General features: G+C 41.0%; 1 protein-coding gene across 2 annotated transcripts; it reads right to left on the bottom strand.

Annotated features, from left to right (window-relative positions):
- Positions 1-20: 20 nt before the first annotated feature.
- On the bottom strand, positions 21-10,215 carry kif15 (kinesin family member 15). 2 transcript variants are annotated; one of them, XM_031847652.1, is made up of 35 exons: positions 10,116-10,215; positions 9,795-9,825; positions 9,268-9,454; positions 9,033-9,109; positions 8,866-8,903; positions 8,671-8,768; positions 8,394-8,573; positions 7,972-8,181; positions 7,749-7,874; positions 7,241-7,363; positions 6,993-7,140; positions 6,725-6,804; positions 6,411-6,620; positions 5,766-5,943; positions 5,550-5,679; positions 4,954-5,095; positions 4,645-4,800; positions 4,436-4,564; positions 4,212-4,317; positions 3,907-4,072; positions 3,677-3,827; positions 3,501-3,586; positions 3,331-3,400; positions 3,141-3,227; positions 2,936-3,040; positions 2,653-2,775; positions 2,427-2,573; positions 2,252-2,341; positions 1,973-2,137; positions 1,627-1,727; positions 1,456-1,522; positions 1,333-1,370; positions 1,107-1,230; positions 754-885; positions 21-674 (listed from the first exon to the last, which is right to left on the bottom strand). In XM_031847652.1, the coding sequence occupies exons 1-35, from the start codon at positions 10,132-10,134 to the stop codon at positions 603-605; spliced, it is 4,092 nt and encodes a 1,363-aa protein (XP_031703512.1). In that variant the 5' UTR covers positions 10,135-10,215; the 3' UTR covers positions 21-602. The 2 variants fall into 2 exon arrangements, with proteins under 2 accessions (XP_031703512.1, XP_031703513.1); XM_031847653.1 differs by lacking the exons at positions 8,671-8,768; positions 8,866-8,903; positions 9,033-9,109; ... (1 more) ...; positions 9,795-9,825; positions 10,116-10,215 and having other exon boundaries at positions 7,972-8,240; positions 8,394-8,465.
- Positions 10,216-11,050: the final 835 nt, after the last annotated feature.

Below are 11,050 nucleotides of genomic sequence, written 5' to 3'. Positions count from 1 at the left end.
CCAAATAAGAGAAAAAGGAGAATTATTTTAATTACAGTATTACACTTATTTTTAAAGTTCATTGTACTAAAAAAAGACAGTGGCTATACACCTCAGTATGATGGGAAAAATACAACAAACCATATACCATGGATACAACTCAGATGATCAACAATCACAGCACTAGACACAAGCACCTAAAAAATTATGAACACGGAAATGTTCAGTTTTCACATTAAGATTATGTTCAGCATTGTTGTAGTCCAAGACATGTCTAGGTGTACTAATGTACATCTAAAGAAACCCAACAAGGATGGAGCTGGACTAATGGAGCTTTCATCACAGCTGGTCTTATGCTGCTGCAATAGCAGATCAATGTAAAGGTACAGTATGCATACAAGCCAAACTTTTAAAAAGGTGTAATAATATGAATACATCATGAGCAAAATCATTTCTGCAAATTCCCTGAATGGAAAACGAACATAAATCACAATGTATTTGTACTGCAAACATTTAAAAGAGTTGACCACATCAATACAGTCACAAAAAAAATGTATACGATTTTTTTCACTGAGAAAGATGCAAATGACAAAGATTCAAACCATTAAAGAATCATCAGGGATTTACGTCATCTCCAGTGGCAGACATCCCCCGTTGTCCCGCATTAAGATCTCTGTTCTGAGTTTTTCATTTTCCTTTAAAACACGGAAAAAATACACAAAGTTGATTGATGTAAAGAGAAAATCCTTTGATTGTATAAGACATGTTAGTTACCTCTTGAAGTTTGGTGTTGTCCTTTTTCAGCTTCACCAGATATTCAATCCTCTGTTTGTGGTTCTTATGCCCCACAAGTTTTCCATTCTCCTCCGACAGCTGAACATTCTGCCTACGGAGAACCTCGTTCTCCTGTAAAACAGAAATAATAGGAACAATAGTGTCACCTCGTTGTCGCAATCAGGCCATCTTCCAGAGTACAAGCAGGAACTCAGCAGATCCACTTGGTACTGAGATTATTTCAGCTGCTGACTATGTAGACAGGAGTCCATTTTTTTCCCCCATACTTGAAAGACACATTATCCCAAAAAGGTTTCTTTAGTGAAAGATACGAGTCTCCTCCCAACTCTGACCTGCAGTAGTTTCTCCTCCTCCTGCATCCTCAGGCTCAGCTCCAGGCAGCGGTTCCTCAGCTCAGTGGTCAGCTCCTGAACGCAGGTCTGGGACTGGGCCAACATCGAGTCCTGTGCTTGCAGTCTAATCCAAAGCACAGAAAAAAACACAGACAGACCTCGTCAAATGTCAAGCATTAATTAAAGGATCAGAACAACGTACAATAACCAAATGCTGATTCATTACCTTTTATGAGTATCGGAGAGCTTCTGCATTATTTTGCTCTGTGAATTAATGAGAGGTGAACAAATTAGAAACTGATAATTCAATACAGAGGAAAATAAAACCAGTAGAAAACCAAACACAAACCGTCTCTGCTCTCTCCTCCTGCAGCTCTTTAAGCATTGTTTGCTTGAGGGCTCCATTCAACTCTTCACTGAAAATTACAATTAACAAACATTAATCTTACTTCAGCCGTCCACAACACATGATGTGATGTACTTTAGGGCAGAGGATAGCTGAATGATGAAGAAACTCAACCCGTTATTGTTCCCGTTCTGTGTCAGCTGGCTCTGCTTGTAAAACTGGTCGAGTAAAGACTGGATCTCAATCCGGACCGTCTCTTTCTCCATCAGCTGCATCTGAGGACAGTGACAACACATCATCAATATCGATGGACTTCAAAGTCCATTGAGACCTTCAGGCCATTCAAACTTATGGCAATGTCTTCATTCAAAAATGCATTTAATATTAACAAAACATTTACTGCAGTTATTTAAACCTTTTCAAATTGAGTGGAAAAAGATACTAAACTAGAAGAGTCTGCAGTCACCATGATGAATGGGTGTAGCTGTAGATCAATTCAATATCTTTTGCAAAGATATACCTTCAGCCTTTGGATCTCCTCATTCTTGGCCGCCCTCTCGGCGTTCAGCTCCGTTAAAAGAATCTCCAGGTTCATCATGGAGGAGCGGCGATTCTCCAGCTCCCTCTCCTGGCTTTCTAGCACCTGGGTCCAGTCCCTGTTGAAACCTCCTGGAGTGCAGGGTGTCTTCAGAGAAGGGGGGAAAACACATTTCTTAGTTACTTTATAAATAAATAAAAACAGGCCCCATCGTTTATTTGTAAACAAAGAATTAAAGAGGAAATACAGCACAAGTCTTACCCGAGGTAATGATTTCGGTGTGCCTGTAACATCAACGTGGGGTTTCCCATTTCTGATGGTTCTTTCAACAGCTTCTTGCTGTTGTTGCATCTGATAGAAAAGGAGAGTTTTGTTAATCATGTCAATAAAATGTTTTCTTGAGATTTGCTTGACCGTATGATTAAAAAAAAGTCACCTTCTGCTGTAGATTCTGTATCATGACGTCCTTCTGGGCGGTTTGCTCTTGAGAGGCTTGGAAGAGACTGGTCTGCTCATCTAGAACCTTAGTGAGTCTCTCGACCTCCTCAGTGGCATAAACAACCTCCTCCTGCAACACCTCCACCTGAGTACAGACACACACAAACATATAATAATAATACCAAAATAGTATGAACAGCGGTGTTGAACATGAACAAACTTACCTCTATTTTGTTGGATGCTCCCCGCCGGTCTAAAGCTTCTTTCAGATCACAGCTCTCTGCTTGCATCTTAGAGTTTTGCTCCCGGATATCCTCCCTGTCAAGGCAGGCAGCATTGAACTTGGCCTGGAAGAGCAATGACATTATTATAAACATGTCTTGACTTATGCAAACATTAAACCTATCTACAGTATGAGGTGGTAGAGTAAATGAATAAGCAACTACAGCAAACGATGACGTTATTTCAGACACAATAACGGGTGGAATAGGTGGAGGAGTAACGCACTGTGATGTCTGTGATGTCTCCAGACAGGTGGGTGATGGTCTGGTCCCTCTGGCTCAGCTCACTGCGGAGGTCTCTGGTCTGCTTGATGAGATCTAAAACAACATCCTGTCAAAATACACAAGTGGGTTTCAGGACGGTAGCATTAACAATGCAATGACTATTTGAAGGAATAAGAAATAGGTGAGAATGAATCACTCAGGCTTACTTTGTCCTGTTCAATCTTCTGTTCCAAGCCTTTTATCGTTTCGTTGGTGGAGTTTACATTTTGCTCAAGATCGCTAATTTTGGATGCCTTCAAAACAGAAATTAGACAACCAGGTTAAGCTACTGAACTGCAGATACTGTTATAATAATACGTACACTTTTCAAACATGCATGCTGTTCTTAGGACTGACCTGTTGTTGGTGTTGGTCTGAGACTTGTTTCCTAAGCTGTGTATTCTGCTGCACTGTTTCTATCAGTTCTCTGAAGGCACACACCGAGGTCACTCATGTTAATAAGAGTTACTTTGAGTGTTGAAAACCTCTAAAAAAAAAAAAAAGGAGAAAGCTTTGGACAAACTTACTTTGATGTACTCTCTTTGTTTTCTCTTAACTGGGAGACCAGGGTGCTTGTGTGCTCTTGCTCAGTCTGCAGAGAATTATTCAACTCCTACAATACAGAAGTTATAGACAGTTCAGAGATCACAGTCTAAATTTCAGGATGAAACACGACCAAAGGCGAGGCTACGAGTTCACTAACCGTGAGCTGTGCCTTCATTTCATCGATCTCCTGCTGCCTGTCCTGCAGCTGCTGTCTTGCCTGATCAGCCTCAAACTTGGCCTCAGCTTGGAGCTGGTCGAATGCATCCTGCAGTGTCCGGTGCTGCTCCAGAAGCTGCTCCCACTCCAGCCTGGAATGAAGACATGGTACTTAAACCATACATGTGAACATGAAGAGTCACAGTGCAGACGTATTGAACTTGTGCTTACTGGACTTTGTCAAGTTGGAGCTGTGTGCTGATCAGACTGTTGGAGAGCTGGCTCATCTCTCTCTGCTTCTCGCTCTGGTCGTCTCTCAGGTCGTTCCTCACAGCGGCCAGCTCTGTGTCCGACGACTGCAGCACCAGACGTAGATCACGGATCTCACTCCTCAGCACTGAAAGAAGGGAAAAGAAAGAGTCGTCCCATTGGTGCCATTTTCCCGACCTCCATCTCACATAAACATCCAAGTTCAACAAGTCCAGACGGGCAAAAGAAGAGATTTCAACCACACAGGAGAAAGATGTTATCCTTACGCTCTGCAGCTTGCTGTTCAGACTGAAGGCTCTGTTGCAGCTCATGGACAGTTTCTTGCAGGTTGAGGTGATCTCTGTTTCTGATGGCTCGCTCAGAAGAAAGTAGCTGCATCGGGCATAAAGAACAATTTGAAAAATAGTTAAATAAAGGAGATCACGTTTTTTCCAAAATGTTAAATATTGACAAGACAAATGTGTAAAGGAGGAACATGAGGAACATCTACCTCATCCTTGCGGTCAGACTCTTGTGATGTCACAGTGAGCTGCTCCTCGAGTTTTGTAATTTTCTGCAACAGCTTGCTGTTCTTTAGCTCCTCCTCATTGAACTGTGTTTGAGCACGGCCAGCTTGTTCCTGGTGAGAATTTCGAGACAAGTATGAGACAATTTGTGTGTTTTGTGCAGACATTTGTAGGATAATCCACATTGTTGTACCTGCACTTGACAGAGTTCCTCAGTCAAGGCCATCTCAGTCATGTCTGAAGGAGGCTGCTCGGTCCAGATGTCGTCTGCCCCATTCAGGTGGTCTGGGCTGGAGAGAGGCACAAGACGGGTCCGCAAGTTGTACGCGTTGGTGGGCGTGGTGAGAATCTGGTACAACAGACATTAGAAGGATAAAATATAATAAAACGTCACAATGCTGGAACTAGAGGGTCACTTGGAGACTGCAAACCTCCACCAAGGCCATGCTCTATCCCGCAATGATTACCGTTATCTGAATTTTAAATTTCAACATCCACTCACCTTTATAGTTTCAACGTGAATTCTGTTCAGCTCAGAGACCTCCTTATTTTTGCAAGCGGTTGTGGCTTCCAAAATGTTTTCTAAATGCCTGTTGGACTTGTCAAGATATCTTTTCTCAGACTCCAGCTGTGACATCTGTTTGCTGGAACACAAAGCACCATCCAAATACCACGTTAAGCTCTGTCAAACTTCTGCCTTTTCAAGGCAAATGAAATATGATTTAAAAAAAAAAAAAGAACCGCTTCTTCCTGAAGCTAGAAATCCCAGCTGGGCAATAATAATTTAATGTATACAAATAGTGGATTTACAGTTACAAGTATATGTAAAATATATGAAACTCAGTAAGATGTTGTTTTTCCAAATGAACCAGCCCAAAGGCAAGTCAGGAAACTAAGATGCTTTTTCTTTTGGCATCATGTCACGATACAGACAGCAGTTATTGATAAAGAAATGTGTATGAAAAGAGTAAAGTGTAAGTTCACAAAGGCGGTCTACTAGTTACAAATACATTCTTTTGCTTTTTACTTGTTCCTAAACATCTGCCAGGCTTGTCTAAAACACACAGAGTGGATTCCTTCATTAAATGCTCTCCTTACTTGGTGATCTCTTTGAACACCTCAAAGGCCTGAAGGGCACCTGTGAGGTCCGACTGTTTCTGAAGCAGCTGAGCCTTCAGCCTCTCCATCGGAGCTGCAGAGACAGTATCTGCAGGCACAGAGGCTGGAGCTGTGGAGCAACACGAGTTCATTCAAATGTATACATCTCTCACATTTACTTGACATTTTCTCAACTGAAGCTGATAATGATCTTACTCTCTGAGAGTCTTTCGCTCTCCACAGCCCTCTGGAAGGCCTCTTCCAACTCAGCGGCAACATGGACGGCAAGTTCTTCAGCTTTTACCACCGATTCAAGACAACGAAGCTGATGGTTCTCCTGCCTGAGGCTGAAGTTCTCCGCTGCGTATCGCGTCATCTTTGGGTGATGGTCCACCTGAAAGGAGCAGAGTTGTGTACATGGGAATATTGTGTTGCACAGATGCACTGATTTGGGGAATTTATTCCCTTTGATTCCAGAAATATAAATAATGCAGAAGATCTAATGTAGCTCTATTGTGCCTTTTAGAGGAAGGAACTACCAACAAACCTATCTTGGATTTAAGAGGAAATAAATAATGTAAATATATTTAAAAAAATGTTTTATACATCTGAACTATAGCTCCTCTACATTAGCCATGTTAAATAAATACATACATTGTATAATAATTCAATGCAATACTCTGCATTTATACTGTACATTTCAAGAAATATTCCTATTTATACAACTCTTGCATTTATATCAAACACACTTGTACCAATTTTCCCCAAAGATCAATCCATATTTTGTGAATCTGAATGTAGACCCATAAACAGTCGTCAGTAGCGGGTTAGGCAGCGTTCAAATGGGATCAGATGTTGTACCTGGTCTCTCAAGATCTGTATCTCTTCTTTCAGCTGATCAATCAGATTCTGAGACTCCTTGTCCGACAGTGAGCCTTCTTCCGTCTTCAATTTCTTCTCAAGGCGAGCGATGTGGTCCTCTCGAAACCTGACAATCATTCGGCTCGAGTGGATGAACTTGTCCTTCTGGGTCCAGGCCTCCTCAAGCCGAGCCACTTTCTCCAGCAGCGTCTGAGTGTAGTAAATCATTATTGTAAGTTTCCTGCACCAACAGCATTTACTTACAACATTTCCCCAAATAAATGTCAATGCAAAAAAAACGTAAACTCCCATACCCTCTTCTCCTCGTCTCGCTTCCTCCACAGACGAACAGAAGCCATAAACTTTGCTTTGTATGAGACTACATGTTGGATTTCTTTGGATCGGATGAGAAAAGCTGAATTACACTTTTGCAACATGCCAGAAAACACTTGTTTAATAACACGTAACTCTGCATGCAATACAGTTGCCTGAACTTCTTTTTTTAATACATTTACATTTTTCAGCGTGTGCAAATGGATTAAAGAGGATGCTGTGGTTAACATCTGTTTGGTGTATCGTTACCTTTGAGGAGTTCCGGTCCTCCGGGCGCGACATCTCTTCCACGGTCCACTCCCTGAGAAGTTAGCACCTGTACGAGCTGCTCCTTCAGCTTCTTCACCTCAGCTTGTAACTGCCTCACGTTTCCCTGTGTGTCTTCATTGATAACGGCCTGGCAAAACAAAATAATAGCACATGGGTGACAAAGTGCTCAACTTGTTTAAAGTCTACTCTGTTGTAATATGATATAGAGTAGTGTTAATGACCGATACCTTATTCTTGATCAACTTTGCTCTCTGAGCAAACTGCAAGGTAGACAGCGTTTCTCCAAAACACTTTGAACCAGGATGTACATTGGCTATGATATAAGTCTTAGCATTTCCTCCAAGAGAGTCCTGAAATAACAATACATATTGTTACAGTGCATCAAATCTATTCAAATTATAAAGTGCAATCAACCACATCTTTAAATGTAGTATTATATTCTACCAAAGCAAAGAAGAATATGAATCAATGTGAAGCCAAATTCAATACTTGAAAGTGCACAAGATCGATGCTTCACATCCACAAATATTTATAACACAATCTCGTTCCGATAGTGATTTAAGTAGACGTAATAGAAGCATGAAAATGTGTGTTTTACGTAGTAATTGCATTTGAGTTATGCCACTAAACACACAATACCATAGTTCCAGGGAAGTTGACTCCACAATGATACTCAGCAACAAAACATATTCTCCACCAAAGATCAAGATGTCATTGTTATTTAGAATCACGAACCCTTAGCAAGAAGGTGAGTTTAGAATCTCTGTAGCAGATGTGGCGGTTCTTCCCATTGGACACGTCGACCAGTGCCATTATCACCTGACCGAGACACATGAGGGAGCGATTGATGCTGCTGGCCTCCTGAAAGAGAAGCAATGTAGACAACAGCTGTTAGCAACAGCAAAAATCCTAAATGTAGTAACTCAGTATGAGGCTGAACTCATGGACGAAGCTCCACCTTGAGTCTGGAGCCTTCTGTGTGTGTGTCTTTCTGCCTCTCAGACCCGGCCAGATCTACCAGGTTCAACTGAGACATCCGGATGTTCACCACTTCATTGACGGCCTCCTTGGACTCCAAAGTCATGGTGAACACTGCGTGAGATCTGGAAGACTCTCGGTTCATGGAGGTGGAGGCCACTCGTCGATTACGCCAGCCCATAGACAGCACCTAAGTAGTAGTTAACTCAAATTGTGTACACTTCCACGGTACATTTTTTGAAATGGAACCTGCATTAAATGAATTACCAATTTCAATAAAGAATACACTTCAAATTTCACACAAAATATGTGTCCATGATATGTGGGTTTCATCCACTCTAAAAGTACTCTAAAAGTACAGTACAATAAACTTCTGAATCATAACAAGCTAGGAATTTATACCTGGTAGGCTTCGGCAGCTGAGTTGACAAACTTCTCCACCGCGCCCTCAACAAAAAGACCTTTCTTGATGTTCTCCCTGAGGTACAGGCTGGCTGAGGCTGTGTCCAGAAGGTCATAGATTTGTTCATTGTATATCTCAATAAATGAACATTTACAGAGGAAACTCTTGGACTGGCCCGACTTTTAGGAAAAAAGAACAAAGTATCAACTTAATTAGAAAACAAACATGAAATACTAGTTGACAACAACTTCATGGTGCTGAAATGTTACAGCTCACCTTTTCCACTTCTCTGTTGATGAGAAAAAACAGGTACTCAAAACATCGAGGTATAACCCCCCTCAGTTCATCTGTGAAATTATCCAACTCAGATGGTCCTAGAGTGGGAGAGAAGAAAGTGTCACTACAATTATTCTATCTGTTGATCTTAAAGAATTTCTAGTACACAATGTTAAGAATAAATTGAATTCTCACCGAGCATGGTGAATGTTTTCCCTGAGCCCGTTTGTCCGCTGCAGAAACAAGAGGGGACTCTGATAAGGAATTAAACGGCTGCTGCATATGAAGCACAATGCAGCGCGGTTGTGCCATCAAATATCTGTAATTTCATACTGTTTATAAACAAGGTAAAGACCACTTACTAGGCAAATATAGTACCGTTGTATCCATTCATGCAAGACTCAACAATATTCTTGGCGACACTGGAGAATACAGAATCCTGTTGAGAAATATAAAAATCAAACACACACACCGACCAGGACCAACTTAATGAGCTTACACATCCCACGTTGATCAATCAGGTTATTATTAGTCTGTCACGGTACTTTTACCCATGCCAGCTGCATGTTCATAATACAATAGCTGTAAGCTTCCAACCTGAGATGTGTCCATGTCAGCAACATGATCATAAGTGAAGGTTCGTGGTTCTGGTTTTGATAGCAGACGGACGGTGTTGGGTGAGGTGACTGTGAGACACAGCTTCTGATCTCCATCTGTGGTCAGCCCGGAGCACTGGGTCAGAGGTCGTACTCGCACAAAAACTTTGATGGAATCGCCATCATAGCTGTAGGACGGGAAAGTTAAGCTGATGATGTTAAAAACTAAATGTCATGATGAAAAGTATGTAACTTACAACAGCTGCCCATTAAGCTTGGAGGACATGAAAATGTTTACTCTAATGTAGCTGTGCTCCTCAGTCAATAATCAAAATCCCCGTAAACAAGACCCCCCCCCCCCCCACACACACACACACACACACACACACACACACACACACACACTGAACGTACTGTACATGTATTGTATAAGCCCTTATTCACATGACTATATGTTTGCATCTGTGATGTTGTCAGTGTGGTTGGTTTTTGTTTGGCTGAAACATCCTAAAGGTAACGTTACATTACCTGGCACCAAGTTGAGATGAATCTCCAGATCCTGTAAACAAAATCATATGATTATGAACGTTTTTTAATATATTTAACTTCTTAAAGTGTCACTTAACGTTATACACACTAACGTTAATATGTTAACTTAGAACTGCGCGTTCAAAATGCTAGACATCGAGATCGAGATCATCTTCAGCGTTAAAGTGAGTAAATAACTAACGTTAGCTAGCAAACGACTCATGCTAGCCGACTCCGACTAGGTAACATGAATGAATGTTATAGTAACTTGCTAAGGTTACCAAAATACGTTAGCATGTTAGTTTGGTGCGCTAACGTTACCTTTTCCGCTGGAATTCATTGTTGACAAAAAAAAGTTGGATGTTATGTGGTAACATTAACTTATTAACAGAGTCAGTCGAAAAGGGACGACTGACGCTGTTTACATCGTTCGGAATTGGCGGGCAGGACGTCTGCATCATCATCGTCTTCTTCTTCTTCTTCTTCTTTAGGTAGGCCTACAAACTAGCGTGAAACGTGCATACTGACACCTACTGTACACTGAAATGTACTGTTATTCGCATTAAACACTTGATAATTCATTTTAAATTGAACCAGAATATAAGGACATATGGGCCATAAAGCCAGTCATGCTGTTTAGTACCTAATTTGCCAAAATGCTCTGCTCCAGGTGGATAAGTGGATACAAACCAAAGACATTCTGTGCAAAACCCACGTCTGTTAATACGCATTGGAAGAGTATTACTTATGGATAAAGTATAAAGTGGTATAAGTACTACTGATAACACCAATATTACCTTTTGTAGAGCCTGTAAGTAGAGATAAGTCAGAGGTCACTACATTAAAATATACTGTAGTATAATATTATATATAAGGTCTATAAATAACTCACACATCTCTGAAACCATGTCAGATGTTTCCTCATGATACAGGCAGAAAAATGACTGGTGACAATTTGTATTTCAGGTTTCAACAACTGCCCAGAAGAGTTTGATGTTTGGTGTTTTGCGCGACTTGTCCTGTGCCTGACTGTACTCATCTTTACTGTCCCAGGTTTATCCCAGTTTGCAGCCAGACATGAACATACTGAAGAAACCATAAAGTCCCTCAGAGAGACAAAAAAACAAAATACCAGCACTAGTATTTCAAGTATAATATATATATATATATATAATCAAATTGAATGACATATCACAACTTAAATTGACTATTTTATACGCTTCCTGTTTTAGGATAGTTTAGTCTCATTTAAATTA

The sequence above is a fragment of the Anarrhichthys ocellatus genome, unplaced genomic scaffold (assembly GCF_004355925.1).
Source record: "Anarrhichthys ocellatus isolate YVR2014 unplaced genomic scaffold, GSC_Weel_1.0 scaffold7, whole genome shotgun sequence".
NCBI lineage: Eukaryota > Metazoa > Chordata > Actinopteri > Perciformes > Anarhichadidae > Anarrhichthys > Anarrhichthys ocellatus.
The sequence above is the reverse complement of the archived record's forward strand: the minus strand, read 5'-3'. Positions and strand labels throughout refer to the sequence as shown.

Bases quoted from the DNA above. Each gene is read 5' to 3' on its own strand.
- kif15 (XM_031847652.1), bottom strand. The intron at 3,828-3,906 runs GTAAGCACAAGT...TCTTCATTCCAG, and splicing joins CTCCAACTTGACAAAGTCCA to GCTGGAGTGGGAGCAGCTTC. The intron at 1,728-1,972 runs GTATATCTTTGC...CACTGTCCTCAG, and splicing joins AGGAGATCCAAAGGCTGAAG to ATGCAGCTGATGGAGAAAGA.